The sequence below is a fragment of the Anolis carolinensis genome, chromosome 1 (genome assembly GCF_035594765.1).
Source record: "Anolis carolinensis isolate JA03-04 chromosome 1, rAnoCar3.1.pri, whole genome shotgun sequence".
Classification (NCBI taxonomy): Eukaryota; Metazoa; Chordata; class Lepidosauria; order Squamata; family Dactyloidae; genus Anolis; species Anolis carolinensis.
Window position 1 is genome coordinate 339,969,626 of NC_085841.1, and position 21,359 is coordinate 339,990,984.

At 39.4% G+C, this 21,359-nt stretch overlaps 1 protein-coding gene and 1 long non-coding RNA gene across 3 annotated transcripts in view; one reads left to right on the forward strand and one right to left on the reverse strand.

Moving 5' to 3' along the window:
- Positions 1–21,164, forward strand: part of kcnk13 (potassium two pore domain channel subfamily K member 13) — a 66,922-nt gene extending 45,758 nt beyond the window's left edge. Inside the window, exon 2 of the mRNA XM_003214412.4 lies at positions 17,464–21,164. Coding sequence (XP_003214460.1) covers positions 17,464–18,353 — 890 coding nt within the window. The 3' untranslated portion in view covers positions 18,354–21,164. The remainder of the gene's footprint in view (positions 1–17,463) is intronic.
- Positions 1–21,359, reverse strand: part of LOC134295542 (uncharacterized) — a 156,925-nt gene that overhangs the window by 61,948 nt on the left and 73,618 nt on the right. The window lies entirely within an intron of this gene.

The following is a 21,359-nucleotide window of genomic DNA, read 5'->3' on the forward strand; positions in this document are numbered from 1 at the left end:
CCACCCTGTGTTCTTGGAGATTAACAGGGTTTCTTGTTTATTACTTTTATTTATTTATTTATTTGTTTGTTTGTTTATTAGACTTGTATACCGCTACTCCCAGTTTGGCTCTGAGCAGTTTACAGAAATAGATTAAAACAATACACTTAGCTTTAAAATAACAATAAAAACAATAAAAACAACAATAAAAGCAACAATAAAAACAGACATAGCCCCGAGTTTTTCACCCATTGAAAGCTTGTCGGAAGAGCAAGGTTTTGCAGGCTTTCCAAAAGGCAAGTAAGTCTCAGATAGATTGGGTTTCAACTGGCAAGGCATTATTGAAGAGCATCCAATGAGCTGATTTTCTGCCCTGAGATTGTGCAGATGCCAAAAACACAAAAGAAATAAAGAAGCCAGGACTGCCCAAAATTCTACTTCTAGGTTTGAAAAACATACATTTGATGCTAAAGTATGCATGATGGGTGTGTCTGTGTGTCTGGCTCCTGCAACCTATTTAAAAGGTAAATTTTTAGTTTACTTTTTGATCAAGAAGGCAGTCATCCAATGGATCTGAAGAGGTTAAGTTCTCCAAAAATAGCCTGGGGATACGCAGTCCCAATCCTCCAGTTTTTCCATTCTTGGTGCAAAAAGTCAGAGAAGATAGAAGGCTGAGCCTCCAGGCTGAATCCTTGTGTTGTCCTTTTCAAGACAGCCTGGATGTTTCTGTAGAACTTATGTTGAAGTTGGTAGCTCACCTGTTTTAGCAGGTTCTGACTGATATTCATATATGTTTCAAAACATATATTCTTACGCTCTTTTGTTTGTTGGCACAATTCAAAGTGCTGTTTCTTCCCTTTCTAAAAACTTTTATGCTTCTTAGCCTGGAATATATCAGGGAATGACTCCCCTTGCCTCGCTTTTTATCTACACGAGGGAGAAATACCTGAACTCACCCCGAACTGGCTGTGATCAATTGACACCCCTCCCACAAGATGGAATTAACATGAATTCTGAAATCATATATGAATTTTATTCTATTTTTTACATTTTATAAGGTTTTGCAATATCCTTTATTTCACCATTGTCCTTGGTTTCTGTGCAATCTTTGTAAGGAGTTGTATAGAACAGTTTCTTGCAGATTTGCAACACTGACTCAACAGAATGGAGACTTGTATTGAGAGCCTAGAGTCGGAATCCTCTTAGTGACTTATGGAGGTGTAAGTTGCATTATGCATTCAGGGTGCTTTTGCTGAACATGGTGCAATGCTCCTGCAAATAGGAATAGTTGCAGAGGTCTACGTTTAGAACATATTCTGATGTGCATTGGATGAAGTGTACATGATCCATAATGTTGTGATGGAGTCTTCAAGTAGAGATCCTACTAGTTGTATTAGAAGAGGCAGGAAAACTACTCATGAGCAAGACTCCAATGAAGAGCAACAAAGGAAGAGAATCGGGGAAATACTTATGGAGTCCACTGATGATGATACCTTTGAGGGCTTTGAAGGGGATTATGGGGCTGGGAGTCAGGAGGATGGGATGTCAGACTCTGGGAGTGAAGTGATGGAGTGGATTAAGGTTCAGAAGATCCAGGAGATTCTTGAGGAACCCACAAGCAGTGGTACATTTGAGGGATGGCACAGAGAAGATACAGATGGATCCTTGGGAGTTATGGGTTTGGATAGAAGGTGGACTGGCTGGAGAGATCGTAGAGGGGCAGCAGCTGGAGATGGGGCGTTGGGCAGCTCCAGCTCTGATGAGGATTTGCAGCTGTGGATGGGGAGTTAGCTGGCTCAAGTTCTGAGGAGGATTTGTAAATAAAAGTAAGTTTGTTGCTAATGTGGCCTTGCAATCGGCAAGGTGTTTGTTGGGCGCTTTCGGCATCTCTGTTTCAGAAGACGTGTTTGGAAGACTGCTTTGGAACCTATGTGTTAACCTGGGTTTTTAGTGGCAACGGGGGCTGGCATTGTGTGGGTTTGCACTGGATTGTCCTGTGTTGGTTTTATGCATTAGCTGCTGGCTTGCCTCCGTCGCTTTGGCTCTTTGTGTTTACCTTGGACTGGAATTCGGTGACTGTGACTTCTCCCTGATGACTTAGACTGGAATTCGGTGATTGTGACTTCTCCCTGACAACTTGGACTGGAACTCGATGATCGTGACTTCTCCCTGACGACTTGGACTGGAACTCAATGCCTGTGACTTCTTCCTAAGGACGCGGACCGGATGTGGCGGCTGTGACTTCTCTTTTACGATGCGGTTTAGCTTTAACTACGTTTTGGGGCATTGTGTTGCCATTGGTCACGGTGGGTAATTGCTGGTAGCTTTCCTGTGTTTGTTTAGCTCCAACCAGCAGGTGGAGCAAGTTCCCAGCCTTTTCAACTAAATTTGTTTTAATCTGGATTATTTCCCAGGATAATCCAGATTATATCCTGAGTTCTTTTTTGAGTTCTTTTTGGACATTGTTACTTCACACTGAAGAGAAAGTGTTTTGAGCCCTTTTTTTTGGTTGCTTCTTAGGCTCTTTTGTGGTGTTTTTTTTTTTGCAATAAACTGAGTTATTTATATTGGCTGGCGTCTGACTCGTAACACATAATGGGCCTGTACTCATTCTGTAATGAATAACCTGTGCACTATTGTGGAGCATACAGAAGTCTAATGTAGAATATCTTATAAGGCACATCATATTGCTCATTGGATTTGCATGGTAGGATGACAGCTGTGGACATTTACCAGTGATCTACATATGTTGTGCTACAGTGGTATCAAGTTCACAGATTGGGTATTGCAAGTTGAACATTAACTCTTCTAGAAATTCATTATGCTGCAAGCTACACTGCTGTGGCATATCTTAGCCCACTGGTTAATACTATCTCTATTGCCTCTATAAGTAGTTGATGGGAGGCTTCATTGACTGTCTAAGCACATGCAAAGGTGGAGCAGGTTTGTTTCTTGTAAGACTATTAGACAGAAGAGTGGCTGTGCCCTTTGCCCTGTTACTTACACATGGATTAGAGATCTACATTTTTTTAAAGTTTTGGATTTAGCCAGATGATGGTCCAAATTGTACAGGACGTGCGCAGAACATAGTGATATCTGGCTAGACTGGGGATATATCAGCTCTGTTCTGATAACTGCAAACCATGCTTTTGTAGTACTTAATTCTGAAATTTAAACCACCAGCTGAAGAGCTGCTTTGGACATTTCAGGAAGGGAGAAAACTTGGATTATGTGTATATCTTGCTAAGATATGATAGGGGGATACCTTCTCCATGAGAAGATCACTATGCTCACTCCATCTCTGAAGCATCCCTATTGCTGTGAAAGAAGTACAACTTCTTCTCATGTTGCAGTCAAAGCTTGAAACATGAAGCACAACTCATTTCTATTCAGTTTCTTTTCCTATAAAACTGTACAGAAGAGTTTTGAAGGTGGTATCCTTCTTTTCCCCGTCTTCCTTCATCTAAAAGCTAAATAAAACAAATGAGTGGAGTCTCTAAAAGACATAGTTCAAAGGGAGTATTGCAACTTTGTCAGGCGATGATTAAATTTATTTTGTTTTGTCTCCAAAGTGACATTCAGTTCATCAGTTTTTTTTAAAGGCACTTCCAGCAAAGATGTACCAGTGGTGACACAGAAGGAATTAAACAATATAATTTAATATTGCTGAGAAAAAGGTTTTAGAAAAACAAAATAGAATCGGTGTTTGTTTCCACTAACGGCAAGGCACAAAATGAACAAAACACATCTCTGTGTACTACCTAAGCTTCTCATCCTGGAAGAAAAGTGGTATATATACAAATCATTATCTGTCTGTAGGGGTTTGGACTGTATGGAAGATGTGACAAGGAGTAGCTGAACTGATATACTCAGCTTCATTTACTCACTTATGGCCTCTTGTACAAGCTACACCCTCTACTTAGTACATTCACTGTTTATCCCATTGAAAATAATAGATTCATTGTTATCCACAGTTTGCTGTATCCACTTGAAATTGTAAAATGTATCCCCCTTTGATATGGGTGTCATACTGTGCATGTGTTTTATGTGCTCAAGGGACACATAAGAGTAATTGAACGTTTGCTAGTTCATCAAGCATGCCTGTAGAAGAGGAGGAGGAGACCCCAGCTTTCAGTATTTGAATTTTCTTGTCGCCTAAGCAAGGTCAGCTCATAGTGAATGAATAGATAAGTACGCTTCCATCATAAAATGCCCAATAGAAGGCTGCTTTGTACAACTGAGTGACAGGAGCTAACCTCGTCTTTGCCTTAAGTTTTATTGCTATATCCTGTTTGATATCTGTGTGTGATCAGTAAACCATTGTTTCAGTGCACCTGTTATTACATTTCATTTTGGCAGACTGGTTAAGCTGAGAACTCAGTGGATCAGGACCGTGGAATCATTGCAGGAATAGAATAATCTCTGCTTCTTTGAAAGAAAGAGAAATTAAATTAAATACAATTATTGGGAATTAGAATTATACTCTAAAAACAATTATCATTAGGTTGATCAGACTGAAAATTGAACAGAGCTCTTGCATGCATAGCAGTTGTGCAGAAGTGGAAAATGCAACTAGTATGGGTTGTCATACAACTAGCTAATACAGGCTGAAATTTCATCTTCTACACAATTCAGGAAGTTCAGTTATCTTCTCCAGTTTTCACTTAGGAAACCGTAATTATATTTACCCACGATATTCACAAATAAGAACAGAAAAATGAAATATAACTATTCTGAGTGAGATATTAGTCCATCCAGTATGGTCTTGATAAAATCGTTTTGAATGATATAATCGTTTCTCCCTTTCCAGGAACTCCATTTTGACATGAGAACATTCAGAACTAAGGAAAGGGATATTTTAAAAACTACAGTTGCCTTGTTGGTGGAAGGAATCTAGGGATTTTAAAAAAATATTTCTAGCAGAATTTTGTAGCAAAACCTGTGTGTGAGAAAGTTGTGTGGCCCATAATGCAGCATTATAATTCATTGCATACAATGACCAAGGTTCAAGATAGTTGTTCTAAAGTCAGAAGGGTTTTTGTTAGGGGAATCATGGTGTATGCATGTGTGTGTGTGTGTGTTTGATTTCCTCTCTACTATGAAAAATTTTCCTTGCACAATCAAATTCTGTTTTGATGGGCTGAGAAACCCACTAGAAAAGTTTTTGGGGCAACATTGAAGGGTTACATCAAAGAGGAGATTGCAGGCCAATCCGTGGAAATAATATATGGATGAAAATTGGGCAGCCCTGAAAATGCTATTGGATTACAAATCCCAATAGCCCCAGTAAGAATAGAAGACAACTAATAATGAAGAATTCTAGGAACTACAGTTACAACATTTGGAGGGCTGCATGGTTCCCCTCCCAAGGCTGGATTCAATTGGTTTGTAACACAGAATACAATCTAAATTTAATGGAAAATTCCACTTGAGGACAGTAGGTCATTCAATTCAGACAGGAGATCAAAGACAGCCTCTGCTTTGAAGACTAATGTACAGTTAGATTTTCTATCTGCTTTCTCGCACAGTAAACATTTGAGAGACCCTCCCTCTTTCCCCACCAATACCTTTTTCATCCTTAAAGTGTACTTTGAGAACATTGCTTCTAATTTATACTGCCTACACATCTAGAATGATGTGTAGGCAGTAGAAATTGTTTTCTTCCCCCACCTATGAAACTTTATTCCCGATGTTATTTTCACTTAAGAAAAAAATTGAAACTGCCACACAACGAAAATACAAAGCTGAAGCATAGCGTGTTCCAGCAATTCAGTCCCTTTGGGAAAGGCCCCATATTTCATATTCTTGACAGTTCAGCTTCTTTGTTCCTTCTTTCTATTCACCTGAATCCGGAGAAAGGAGAAATCAAATCATAGACTATTGTATCCTATACAAGGCGAGATTGTGTATGGTGCAATTGAAGCAAATCCTATTGGTGGCTAGAGACCACTATGCTCCTGGTGGTGCTATAAACATGCACACACAAAGCACCTTCCACTGTGGTGCTGTCAAGAGAGAAACACTTTTGAGGAGAGGAGCTTGGTGAACCTCCCTCCTCCCACTCAACAATGGGAGCAAACAGCTTCTTTCTTATAGATCTTCTATTGACTACCGGTTCATTTCTGGGCACAGTTATAATTGTTGGTTATGACCAATGAAGCCCTATATGGGCATCCCTTCCCATATAAGCCTGGCTGAACTCTTGAGATCCTCAGGGAAGGAGCTTTTCTCAATCTCGCCACCTTCACAGACACATGAGAGGAATAATAATAATAATAACAACAACAACAACACTTTATTTATATTCCGCCCTTCTTCCCGAGGGGACTCCGAGTGGATTACAACATATAAACAAACACAGGCAAACATTCAATGCCTTGTTACAAATGAAAATACAGTGATGTTCCCATTGCTGTTCCAAGAGACCATCCACACAGCAGAATTATAGAAGTTTGGCACCACATTAACTGCCATAGCTCTATCCTATGGAATTTTGGGATTTGTGGTTTGTTCTGACACCAGAGCTCTCTGACAGAGAAAGGTACATATCTAAAAAACCTATAGCTCCCAGGATTAGCTAGCATTGAACCATGACAGTTAAAGTGATGTCAAAATGCTATAATTGTGTAGTGTGGCTACAGCCCCAGGCTCTAGAACTCCTTTCCAAAAGAGCTGAGGTGGGTTTCCCCCTTGCTGTCCTTTTGTCTTCCATTGAAGACTTTCCTATTCCAAAAGACTGGAATTGGGTTGTTTCATGTTAGGGCTTTTAAGCTTGTACTGCTGCTTTTAATTTATGCTTTTTGAAATCTCATATAGTTTTAACTCCACAGACATTTTAAATATGATTTTAATCTTAACTTTCTGCATGCTTTTAGCTCTTTGTGGTTTTGCTTCTATTTCTTTCTATTCTGTAAACCACTTTGAGGGAAAGGTGGGATATAAATAAAGTGATTGATAGTATTTACCATGCTCTCCAGCCCTATTTTCCAGCTGCAAAGTGAAAGAAGAGGCTGATGGCACAATGGCTGCTGCCTCTGGGTCACAATCTCCATGTCTTTCGGCAAGCCTTTGCCAAGTCTGATCTGCCACAGGACAAAGCTAAGCTCAAAAGGAGTTACGTTTTTGGAACTTTTCCAGGGCCTCAACCACCCCAAACTGGCCTTACTCTAATCTATAGAAGGATGGATGTTATGAACAGGGAAAAAAATATATGTTATTGATTGAATTAGAACCATAGAAACCAAACAGAAGAGATTGAAAGGGCCTGTAAGAGATAACATTTTCCTCTTGTCCCACTTTATATATTCTCCAATATTTGCCAACTCACAAACCACACATCAGAAATTGGCTGTTAAGATATTATTTCAAGCCACTCTCCAAATGACTCAAAGCGCTTTACCTTTTCCACCTCTAGAACCTCCTCAAAATACCAGGAAATAGTTCAAAATCAATCAAAATTGGCATACTTGTGTGCACAGAGGCATCCTTTAGGAGTTTGCAATGAAGAAAATTGGATTCTGCTCCCTATGCAGTTGACTATCCCTACAACAAATACATCTGGAGAGGAAGAAGTGCAGGAAGAAGGCTTGCAAAGGGGAGAAAGGCCACCTAACTACTAATATAAGGTGCAAATACTTTGTGGATTTTCACTTATTGCAGGTGGTCCTGGAACATAACCCCGTGATAAGTGAGGGAACACTGTATATGCACATTGTCTCTAGAGTGTAAAAATTCAGTTGTGGGATAACTATGATAATTATCATAGCACAACTCCCAAGTTATGGTCTTCCTCCGTGTTAAATTTCATTTCTTTCATGGTGGATAAATTACACAACTTATTTTCAATTTATCAAAGGCTATATTGATACTTTGGTATACTCAAATTCTGAATACTGAACTACAACTCTGAAGACCAGGCTTTAAATCCTTTTTGGGCAGGAAAGCCCACTGAGCTGAATCTACACTGCCGTATAATCCAGTTAAAAGACGATAATCAGGATTTTATATGACAGTGCAGATGGGAACTGGGTGCTCTTGAGCAAGTCACAATCCCACAGCTTCAGAGGACACTTTGAACAATTTTGCCCAAAAAAACCCATGAGTCAGAAACTAATTGAAGGCAACAACAAAATATGTAGGACACCAAGTTTGGGAAAGTTTTTTAAGGACGATGTATACATGACCTTTCTCCTATTTTTGGAAAGAGTGAAGACAAACTGTCTACAAGCAACTGGATGTCTTTGAATAGAAAATACACCTGAGACTGAGGTGGAGAGACAGAAAGGAAGAAGATATTGCTATTCATTCGTGCAAAGACATTATGATTTTGAAACAATAGTTAGAGGAGGGAGAGTGTGTGGAATAATTGAAAGGTGTTGCTTTATGGGTTATTGACCAACACAGAATTGAAGCTCCTTCTACACTTCCATATAAGATTTAGATTATCTGCTTGAACAGGATTATAGACTCATTTAATCCTGTTCAAAGCAGACAATGTGTATTATCTGCTTTGATAATCTGGGTTATATGGCAGTATAGAAGAGGCCATAGACTCCTAACTCCTATGTCAGTTATTGAAGTTCCTTCCTTCCATTTCACTATCGTAAGGAAATCCAACATATTGCCCTACAGCCCCATTCTTCAGAATTCTTGGGAATTATAGGAAATGTGGCCCTAACATTTGGAGGCTGTCACGTTGCCTACCCCAGCACTGTAGAGAACTACTTTCTAAAAACAGAAGCTACCAAGCATGAAATAACCCAGATTTCAATTTTAGCTCAATTTGACTATTTTAAACCCAGACTGCAATTTTAGGATCCAGTTTTCTATTTTAAAACTCTGCTATATACTAAAGTATGATGTGATGAATAAACCCTCAGCATTAGGGTTTATTTAGGCTGTTTCAGCTTGCCTCTTTCCTTTTCATAAATTCCCTTTCAAACATTTCTTGGATGATATACAGCACATTTATCACCTTGTGGACACGGCTGTAAAGCTAGTAGGGGATGCAAAACCTTTTAAAAAACAGGGTGAAATCATATTTATTAAATATAGCCAGTCAATTAGTTATAGCATATAATTCAGCAAAAACAAACATCTAGGGGAAAGAATGGCTATAGGAACGAACAACAACAGACAGTTATTTTCCTGTCAGCATAAACTTTCTTCAGTATGCATCTGTGGTTGGTTTGCATTCACTTGCTTAGCAAGTTCAACTGAAAGATATTAAAATGTCCAAGATTTCCACATGTTCTTCATAGATAAAGGAAGATTTTAATCTTAATCTTCCTGTTTTAAGCCCAACACTAAATTACTATATGTTTTGTTCTTTTGGTACAGGCATGACAAAGGACCATTGGACGTGGTGTGAAAAATTAATGTTGGAGCCCGACTGACAAATTATATAATGAATATGCTTTTTCAATCCATATTTATCGTTGAGATATATCTGCTCCCCTAATGTCATTCTCTGGTTAAAAAAAATTGAAGTCAATTTTAAAAAACCAATTCTTCCTTTTTATTCCTTAGAATCAAGTAGCTCTGTAGTCATTCAATATTACTGTTCGATAGAAATACAATAACTGCATTCTGATTAGTCCAGCTGGATGTTTGTATTTTGCTTAATTACATGGACTCAATGTGTAACGAGGTCCAAAGTAGATTCTGATTAAAATGAGGAGGAAGCTATTAACTGCTGTTGATATTGGCATTCATTGCTCTGTTGGTTCTTAGAGCCTCCCGTCCCTCTACCTCCAAGGCAAATAAACTGAAGTTGCTTTATTTATATTATTTAAAAAGGTTTTGGGGATATTGAAACTGTGTGTTTTGTAAAAAGGAAAACCCTTGGTAGTGTAAGATAGATAGATCTGTTTATTGATTAGTCCACTGACCATATAATCAACAATTGATAATAGAAGAGAAGAGTTACCCAGACACATTTTGCTTCCTGAGCCAAAAAAAAAACAGGTCACATAAAATAGTCACCATTGTGGTTATGCGGTTTATACATTATTCCCTTTTATTGCCATTTCTCAAAAGTAACTGAGAATAGGTCATTTTATTTTTTTAACAGAAACGCTGAATGATACACACTACTCTTCTATAGCACAAAATACACTCTCCTCACATTCATCTCATCATCCACAATATGAAGTATGTGCTAACTCTTCAACTTTTTTTCCACCATTTACATCATATACCTGTAAAAAGGTAACTAAATCAATTAAGTTTCAATATAGAAAGTTTTTTCTTTGCTAAGTTAGACTTATAATGGTTTTTGTGTATAACACAGACTCTTTATTTACATTCTGCTCTATCTCCCCGAGGGGACTTAGGGCGGATTACATAATACACATGTGGCAAGCATTCAATGCCATTATACAATTTAAAAGGACAGAAAATACTTTCAGAGAGATGGGGCTAATGGCGGGTACTCACCCCAACCCGGGCTGGAACTACCGACCTTTCAATTGGCAGGATTTTCTGCAGCTAGTGGTTTAGCCCACTGTGCTAAGCCTGGCCCCATTATGCCTTCATTGCTGTGTGAAATAATTCATTATAATCATATGGTATATGTAATTCGTTACCTCCATGCTCCAGTTTAATCTGTAGTGTAATGTCATATGATAGTCTCATTATTTCCTAATTTCCCTGCAGGCACTGAAACAGTAGGGTCATATAATGTAATTCAGTCCAATTTCAAACTCAAATATATGATGGTGTAGATGGGGTGACTGAAAGAAGATCTAACAGTGCATTTCTGTGCATGTCTTCTTAAAAGTAATGTGCACAAAATTCTGCAAGGCTCATCCCTAACTGAAAATGCTAAGGATTGTGCATCCAAAGCAGTTATCTATACTGGTCTTTACTTTTTCCAAATAAGGATGGAATTAAATGCATTGACTCCCTTCTTTTCTTATTCATTCAGTACAGTTTTTACACTCTTCGTCCCTGGAATTAATCATCAGCTCGAGTCTTCAACCTGATGAGTTGAAGGAATGCTTTTTGTACATTAAAAGCATGCTGCTGTTTTGCAAAAAATCACTTGATTTCCACTTGGGTACACGTCATTCCGTTTTTCCACCTTTTAGTCCCTTCTGTCTATCATTGACTAATGTCTGTCACAGAAGAACATATTATTTATTGTGATTGCAGGATTTTCTGTACATTTTGTTCCAAGTCATGTTGCATAGTTGTCTTCTTTTTATTACATAGTTGATTCAGTTTCTCATGGTGGCATTTTAGACTGTTACTTCTGCACTAAAATTCAGTTGTGTTTTTAATACATCTCAATATTACTCTATTGCCTCTATAATACTGGTTGGCATCCCTAGATTTTTAATCTGGTGCCTAAGGTTCTGAGAGCCAGAGTTGTGCAGTGGTTAGAGCTCAAACTGCAGTTATGGAGACCAGGGTTCAAATTCCTTCTCAGCATGGAAACCCACTGGGTGGTCTTGGGTAAGTCACACTGTCTTGGCCTCAGAGGAAGGGAAAGGCAAGCCCTCTATGGAAAAACCTTGCCAACAAAACATCATGTGTTATCAAATCACAACTCCCAAGATTTCATAGCATTGAGCCATGGTAGTTAAGGTGGAGTCAAACTGCATTAATTCTACAGTGTAGATGCACTCCTAGAAGCAACTACTTCGCTAGAGACTCTCACAGACAAGGAGACCCTGAGCACTGAGGAGCTCCGGATTGGAAAAGTGTGCGCACACACACACCAATTGCTGAGCTGTAACTTCCACATATCCTTATAATTAACTCTTCTAGGAAGGACTGAAAGGAAAAGAAGCTTCAACAATATCTGGGGGGATTTACTTTATTATATATTATATCATGTGCACCTTGGAAAGCTCCTCCATAAGTGTTGTTGAAGGCTTTCATGGCCAGAATCACTGGGTTGCTGTGAGTTTTCCAAGCTGTATGGCCATGTTCCACAAGCATTTTCTCCTGGCATTTTGCCCACATCTATGGCAGGCATCCTCAGAGGTTATGAGGCATCCTCACAACCTCTGAGGATGCCTGTCATAAATGCGGGTGAAACGTCAAGAGGGAATGCTTCTGAACATGGCCATACACCCAGAAAACTCACAACTCCTCCATAAGCCTTCCAAGCTCCAAAGTTACACATAAGAACTTTCATTATGACTAATGTGTTTGCTTCATTTTAATGGGAGAACATGAGCCACTTACTTTTGTCCTTGTTATATCAATTTCCATAATCCTTCGGAATTTTGGACTTGTTAAAAAAAGATTTTTGTTATTGGCAACAAAGGATTTGGAACATGAGATAAGAATGCGGATGGGTGCAAATGAACTCATTTTCTATGAAAAGAAGTGCAGATTAACATTAATTGTTTGGAATAGGAGCTAAAAAGAAAGCTATCTTCCCATCATACTTGAGTTGAGTACATGAGAGTTGTTCTGTGTTTCCAGGCTCTTGAGGAATTAATTTCCTTTCTTTCCATTTCTATGCACTGACAGTCAATGCAGATAAAGAGGCAAAGATGTTTTGTTCAGTTCAGGCATCTTTTGCTTGTCAAGTATCTCTGTACATTCTCCAAAACAACATGGGTTTATTAAAAAGTATGAATGCATCATGTGTCATGTTGTTTAGCTTCATGCCTTTTGCAAATAGTCCATTCAAGAAAACACGAGTGATGTTCCCCTTAGCCAAAGCAAAAGAAATAAAGGACATCCACGGCATCTCTCACTGGGATTCACCACAAGGGGAAAATGGAAAAAAATTAATTACACTAATTGGCATTAGCGAGGGAAGCTTGGGGGCTGGTAGCCATTATTGGAAACAAGGGGAACATTTCCCCTGAGAGACAAAAAAAATCCAATGTGGCCTCTTTACATAATTTGTTGAATACACTGGAGATTTTGCATTGCATTGTAATAACTGCTGCTCTCCCAATTAAAAAGTGGGCCTAGGATAAGAAAGGCTACTTCTAAAACAAACAATATGCTGGTGGTGGTGGTCAAGGAAGTTTCAAAGATTATTCTTAATGATAATTCTGATATTACTTCTGCCAGTCATTTTTAATACCTTTAGATCTAGTTAATCTATCCGTAAGGACTTGAATTTGTTTAAAGTGGCAAGATACTGCTGTGTTGTCTCTTTGGCTATTCTGTACTGCATTCCTTCTACTGCATCTTCTGCTCCATCCTTTCCAGGTTGAATACTGCTTTCCTTTTAAGAGAAGGCTGAGACATAGAAGGTACTGAGTAGTTATGCCTTTTCTCTGTCCCCGGTTAGTGTTTCATCGTCTTCTTCAAGAAGTGATCCTGCCATTTACTTGATCTTTTTTGTTGTGGACATAACCCCGAAAAGTCCTTTGTGTTGTTTTTTTACTTTGCTAGAAAGCTTGGGCTCATTCTGTGCTTCAGCTTGTCTGACTTTCTCCCTACATGCACTGACTCTTGAATCCTTCTTTGGTGATCCTCCTTTTTCCCATTTCTTGTACATGTCTCTGTTAAATCCTAGCTCAATTGAAAGTCCTTTAGGCATCTATCCTAGTTTCTTCAGACATCTCACATTTTTATTCTCCACTGGAACTGCCTAAATTGGTGTCTTCTCCATTGGAATTTAGGCAGTTCCAATGGAGAATAAACATATGAGATGTCTAAAGAAACTAGGACAGCTGTCTAAAGGACCTTCAAGCTTTCCTCTATCGTGAACTCCCTTTTAATAGACCACAGGATCATATCCAGTGTTTCTTGAAATCAGGTTTCTTAAAGTCACGAATGTGTGTCTGACTACACGGCTTCCCCTTTCTGTTATATAGAGAGCTAGAAACTGCAGCCTTATAGAGAGCCAATGATTGCTAGCTCCTTCCTCAACAAAATCTCTATTTAGTTTCTCCCGGAATGGATCTACACTGCCATATAATTCAGATTATCAGAACAGATAATCCACATTATCTTCTTTACACTGGATTATATGTCTACACTGCCATATAATCCAGTTCAAAACAGATATTCTGGATGTTATATTGCAGTATAGATGGGGCCCCAGTAGATGCCAGGTCCCCTAAGACCATTTACTGAAACAGAGAACCTGGTGCTGTACACACTCGGACACCAGCAAGCACTCAAGCACAGTCCCACTCAGCCCACACAAACAATTCTGCCTTAACTCAACAGAGCTCAATAGAACAATAGAACAACATGCACACAAGCAAGCAGTTCTTGTCCCAACTTACACAAATAGCCTTAATCCAATAAGCAATTCCTATTTGGGATCTTCAACCAATAAACAATTCCTATTTGAGATGTCCAACACAACAGAGGTAAGCTCACCTTCTGCTGTCTCTTCCACCACACCCACACAAAACACCCTTGTTGGCCTACCCTGATAGCCAAGCTTCTGTAAAGCAGAACTGGCCCTCCACGAGTTACTGGGAAGCACTGGTTGTGAGCAATGGTGAAGACAGAGCACGGTGGGTTCTATTTTAGGTGGTGCGGCTTACTCCTCTTTCTCAGATATCTTTGTGGTTTCTGCAAATTCTGGGAAGATGCAGGAAAAACTAGTCAATGGGAAGCAGCAAGATTTGCAAGTGGATGCATCTGGAGGTTGTCTAACCTCTTTCCTGCTATTGTGTTATCAATCATGTTTTTGTTATGGATTGTGTTTTCTTATACTGTTTCACAACTTTGGGAGCAGGAATAGTCTGGTACCCAAATCCAAGTGAAATGAGATGGGGCTTGACTGCTCATCAGGAAGGTAAACTGATATTATTATAAGGACTTCATCCCATAAAGTCTTCACTCCGTTTTGCTGCACTGCCCAAATGGAGTCTCACGAAGGCTATCACATGACGTAAGGCCATTTCCGGTGGTTGCCCATGGGACCTCTACTTCCCCACTTCCACCCCCCCCCCCCCACCACACACACACACATGGGATGAGGTCCTAAGACACTCAACTTGGCTTTGCCTGTATAGAATCACATATCCATCATCCCAGGTGAATGACAAGCAGTGGACTGGGTTAATGGCAGCTCATTGGTCAACAAGTCAATGTCTGGATTTGGATCCATGTAATCACCAAGCCTATTTGCAAATGTAATCAAGAAAGATGTGGCCTTTTTATCCCAATTTGAACTATGTGTGGTCATTGATAAGTGAAGCGATGGTTGTCACAGGGTCCACAAATGGAAGCCACAAATATATATAATACCACAATTTTCACAGTGGGATAAATCCGCTACTGAGTAAGGAATACTTTGCTGCTCATCCAGAATATAACTGAGTGTGAGGAATATTACCTATTCTTTTTTATTGATGTTTGTACAGAATGAATGAATCTTATCCTCCACAAATTCTTTATAGGGCTAAAATAAAATACATAAGAAAATAGTATTTTTAAAAAATCTGATTTCATTATTGCTCCCTTTTCAGCTGTAAAACTCCCCATAGCAAATCCAAAGTATATTTTCAGCATCTGATATGCGAACTTGATGTATGGTGTTACATTTCTAAATAAAATAAGCAACAGTCTACAAAGCATTTCAATTAGGGTGTTTTTAGGTTCAAGCAAAGTTGTATGGCAACTAAGGACCTTATTCCACATCGTATCAAAAACCAGTACCCTCCACCTTAAATAAAAAAGGATTTATAATTAGGGATTTATAGTTTTCCAAGAGCAACAAGCCAGAATAAGTTGCAGCTGCATTCTCTCTTTTGCATAAAACTACCAGGCTTCCCCATCACGCCCAGACCCTTCTCTCCCTTCTATTAACTATAATTTATTCCACTTTTATTCCTATAAATCTATTAAAACATGTACTATTTTACTTCTAGGACAGAAAAACAACCTTTACCTGACCATGGTCAGAAAATCGGCTGTTGTTTCTCATTGAAAAATGGCTCCCAAGGCATGGCTCAAGACAAAGGGGACTTTGGGTCATTGAGACATCCTTTATCTGGCTGGCCAAAATGAGGGAAATAATCATGCTTAGACATCCAGAGCCAAAAACTTACATTTATCCATCCCTTGCTATATAATTTTTATCCTTTTATATAATGTATCTATTTCCCAAGTCTGAAATATATGTGTTGTCTTTTTATTCTGCCTTATTCTTAAATGTACTAAAATAAGAAACTAAACTGTCTGACTCAAGCCAGTCAAGAAGATTCTCAGCCCCAGGCAATGGTTCCACTGCAACCTAAGACAACAGACTTCCTAAAGACTCTTTGTTTGCTTGGAAAAACCTGTTTATCTGCTTTCTGGAGCAAGGGCCTAGATGTACTTCTTTTGTTTTCTAAAAACCCTGCCTAAGCCACATTTCCAGGCTGGGACCTCTCATGGGGTGGTCCTGCAGTCTCCACTCTGGACCAGGCCCCACATGGATCCTACCCAGAACAAAAGATGAAAGATTCAAATTGAGGATGCCTGCCATAGATATGGGTGAAATGTCAGGAGAGAATGCTTCTGGAACATGGACATACAGCCCGGAAAACTCACAACAACCCAGTGATTCCGGCCATGAAAGCCTTTGACAACACAACTGTGTAGTAGTTAGGATACTGGGATGGGCCTAGGAGAGACCAGGGATGAATTCACATTTGTAAAATAAGATTCTGTTGGTACACACGGTCCTCCAATTTTGAACTGAAAATACTTATTTTATATGCCTGGGTGGGGGAAGGCTTTAATATGATTTTTAAAAACACACCATACTTTGCAGTTTCGAGGAAAAAACAGCTTTTTACACATGATTGGAGTCAAATTGGAAGGTGATCGGACAGTATGGCAGGTTGGTGGATGGTTACCTAGTTTTGAAAAGAATAGTGTCACCAATTTGTTGTTGTTTGTTGTTTATTTATTTATTTATCTAAAGTATTTATATTCCGCCCTTACCCCGAAGGGGACTCAGGGCAGATCACATTATATACATATAGGGCAAACATTCAATGCCCATATACACATAGAACAGAGACAGACGCAGAGGCAATTTAACCTTCTCCTGAGGGGATGTTCGATTCTGGTCACGGGGGGAGCAGCTGCTTCATCATCCACTGTGACGGCACTTCCTCATTCCAATGTCGTAAATTAGTTAAATTTGCCTCCCCATTTTATAAGTAGTATCTTATTTCCTACTTGATAGATGCAACTATCTTTCAGGTTGCTAGGTCAGCAATGAGCAGGGACTTCTTTAAAAAAAATTAATTAATGGGTGCTCACCCCGCCACAGGCTGGCCTCGAACTCATGACCTCATGGTCAGAGTGATTTATTGCAGCAGGCTGCTCACCAGCCTGCGCCACAGCCTGTTGTTCAACTGAAGACTGTGGCTGTTTATTATTTCAAATGTATTGCCTATGATTTTAATTTTTAAGCCTTTTCATGTATGTAATATGTTTCTAGTCTATTCAGTTCAATTATTTTAACCTGTTTGCACACCACTCTTTTGATATAGGGTAGGATAGAAATGTTTTAGTAAATAAACGGATACATTGTCTTATTTTATCTTTCAGGGTTTGGCATGACCACACCAGCCACCATTGCAGGCAAAATTTTCCTGATATTCTATGGCCTTATAGGCTGTGCAGGGACCATACTGTTCTTCAACTTGTTCCTGGAGCGCTTGATCACAATCATCGCGTATATCATGAAGTCCTGCCATGAGAGGCGGCTGAGGCGGAGTGGGGCCCTTACTCAAGTCGTCCAACAAGCCTCTGGGATCACGGAAGTGGACAGCTTAGCAGGATGGAAGCCATCTGTGTATTACGTCATGCTGATCTTGTGCCTAGCATCACTCATCATTTCCTGTTGTGCCTCAGCTATGTACACTCCAATGGAAGGATGGAGCTACTTTGAGTCTCTTTATTTTTGCTTTGTGGCCTTCAGTACTATTGGCTTTGGGGACCTCGTGAGTAGCCAGAATGCCCAGTATGAGAACCAAGGCCTTTACCGATTTGGCAATTTCATCTTCATACTCATGGGGGTGTGTTGCATCTATTCCTTGTTTAACGTGATCTCTATTGTTATCAAACAGTCCATAAACTGGATATTAAAGAAACTGGAGTGGACATGCCATAAATGCCAAAGAAAATTCTTCCGATCGCGCAGGAACGTTGTGGTGCCAGGGACTACGCGGAACCAGCGCAACATATCCATTGAATCTGATGGTGTCATAGAGAGCGATACAGATGGACGCAGAATGTCTGGCGAGATGATCTCCATGAAAGACCTTTTGGCCTCTAACAAAGTGTCACTGGCCATCATGCAGAAACAGTTGTCTGACAGTGCCAATGGCTTTCCGAGACAGATGAACAGCGTTCCTAGGCAAAACGGATTCGCTGGTGGAGTGGGTGCTTTGGGGATTATGAATAACAGACTGGCAGAGACAAGTACAGATAGGTAGACATCAACACTGGGAGTACATCAGTGAACGCAGATTAAGTAGAGACAGAGCAAGCCTTTTAAAAGGGGGGATCCCTAACAGTTTTGCTGGTAGTTCTGTTGCTTTTGCATCAGGGCAACAATTTGCCTTACAGAATACATTGTAGATGTTTCCATCAGATCATACAGCTTTACCTACAGACTTCTGCAGTACATGTTCTGTTGAAGTCCAAGCTAGAAGCAGAGAAATGAGTGTAGTAAAGCCATGGGATGCTAATCTTTCTATACTGAGAACGCCGTTCTGGAAGCTGCTTTGTTGGCTCCACTGTTTCAGCATCAAAGAATAATAGTGCTGGCAGAAAGGGGAATTTGCATCATCAGGGCCTGGCCTTTCCCACAGCATTGGCACAAGTTAGGCACTCGTTATTTGCATCTTATTTGGATACTTTTCCAGCTTCATACTTTGATTTACTTTGCACCCTTTGGAATGCTAGTATAAAGAGTAACCAGGTTGCACTGTAAATCATGCCTTGGTTGGTGTCAGAAGCACATTTGCAGGATAAGACAAGCATGTCTGGTGGATTCATTATTATTATTGCAGCAGCAGCAGCAGCAGCAAATCCACTCTCTGTATTTACAGCCATTCTTATTGTCGCTGCTCCAAATATTGTGGTGATCATCCACACGCCGAGCCCTTTTCCTAGTAGAGAGTTGGCACTGGGAGAGTTCCTGAACAACCTGGAGTAGCTACAGGAAAACATTTACAGAGACCTGCATTCGTTTTCAGTACTGACTAGAGTAAACCTATTAAATCCATTGATTTCATTTGTCTGTTGACTCGCCAGTTGGGATTATCCAACCACAGTGGATTAACAACAATCACTTGATATGTTTGTGCCTTGATTCCTAAATAACAACAACATTACAACATTATTCTCAGGTTTCCAGTGCTCAAAAACTACTAATTACTTGCTCTTACTTTATAAACCCTTTCACACCCCACAATTATAGCAGTATGGTACCACTTTAACTGCCATGTTTCTATCCTATGAAGTCCTTAGATTTGCAGTTTAGAAAAAGGATATTTGGAACTGTCTAGTATGACACCAAACTAACTCGGGGTTTGCATTTCTGAAAGGGATATTTAGAATTATTGTATCACCAAACTATAAACTGTGATGGTTAAAAATTGAATCGTAGTGTTATAATTCTGTAGTGTGAAAAGGTTTATGACACTGGAAAACAATTCTTCTTGAATCTTTTCAGCCAGATAAAGAGCTAAACATGATATGTTTCCAAACAAAAGTATAAAACAGTGGCCCAATCTGAAAGTATTGTGCACTGGAAAGTGCTGTGCAAGAATAGTTTTATGTATGAGAAGGTGCTGGAAGCAATCACTCAGAAGAGAGATGGAAAAGTAATTATGCATCCATTGTTCAGAATTCATTTGTGTTTGAATTCAAAAAACATGAGCACTGTGCTTTTGCATAATGAACACCTTTGGAAATTGAACAGTTGATCTTTCTTCTGACCCTCAAACTCCTTTGTCTTATTATATACATCCAAATTCTTGTGCAGCAGGATTCTCATAGAATCACAGAGTTGGAAAAGACCACAAAAGACATCCAAGTCCAACCTCATCCTGCTATGCAGGAACACACGATCAAAGCACTCTAGACAGTTGGCATCAGCCACTGCTTAAAAATCTCCAGAAAAAAAGACCCCATCATATTTCAAGGAAGGGTATTCCACTGTCCAACAGCTCTTGCCATCAAGAAGTTATTCCTAGTGGTTAGGTGGAACCTCTTTTCCTGTAGTTTGAAACGACTGCTCCATAGACAAGTCTCTAGAACAACAAAAAACAAACTTGCCCACTCCTCAAAATTCTTTGCGATAGTTAGAAATTGGAATGCCCCCTCTTAACCTTTTCTTTTCCAAGCTAAACATATCCCGGTGCCCAGAACTGGACACAGTATTCCAAATAAGGTCTGACCAAAGCAGAATAGAATGGTACTATTACTTCTCTTAGTCTAGACCAGGCATGGGCAAACTTTGGTCATCCAGGTGTTTTGGACTTCAACTCCCACCATTCCTAACAGCCTCGGGCCCCTTCCTTTTCCCCCCTCAGCCACTGTTAGATGTGGATGCACATACGTAAAACCACTATCTCACACACAAAAGGGGTAGGACAAAGCACATGTTTTTGCTTGAAAATAAAAACCTGCTGCCAGACACACACTATAAACTAAATCCCTTAGAATATTCTGACATAAGAGTTTTCAGAAAGTAATGCCTACAGATGTTCCATTAGGAAAACTGGATGCACACTTATCACTATCCTCAATACACAAAACCCTAAGAAAAGGTCATTGTTCCTAAACAAATCCCAAAACCTGTAAAGGGAGTGGTTAAAACAAAAAACCACTCTTTTTACAGCTAAATCCACAGACTTTATTTAAACAGTGAACTGAAATTATAATATGTGACATAGAAAGAACAAAGAGAAATCAGCAGTAGAATTGTATTATCTAGGGATTTTGTCCATCAGTTTTGTTAAACTGGAAACTTTTAACTTGGAGATAAAGTGACTGTGATCTCCTAGGTATCTTTTTATTAAATATTTTCATTAATGGAAGAAAGTGGCACTTTTTCTTTGTAATTTAAATATGATTCCAATTTTGAATATATTTCTTCTGAAAGGACTGTGAAATTTACACACAAACTAACATGATGGCATCATAAACTGAAGTGATCTAAGTGGAATGAAATCCAGCATCACAAAATGTGCAGTGATGTATTTGAAAGTAAACAATAAAATATGCTTGTTATCGGCTGTGGTGTTGTCTGCTGGAGGACATCTACAGTGAAAGAGAATTCGGGCTATCAAGATGAGGATAAGCTGTGCATGTAATGCAGCTACATCAAGAAGAAATATAATGCTTAGATATATTTGGCAAGCTGTTTCTAGAAGGTAAAGAATAATTGAAACCCACTAAGTGATCTTGGGCAAGTCACACACACTCAGCCT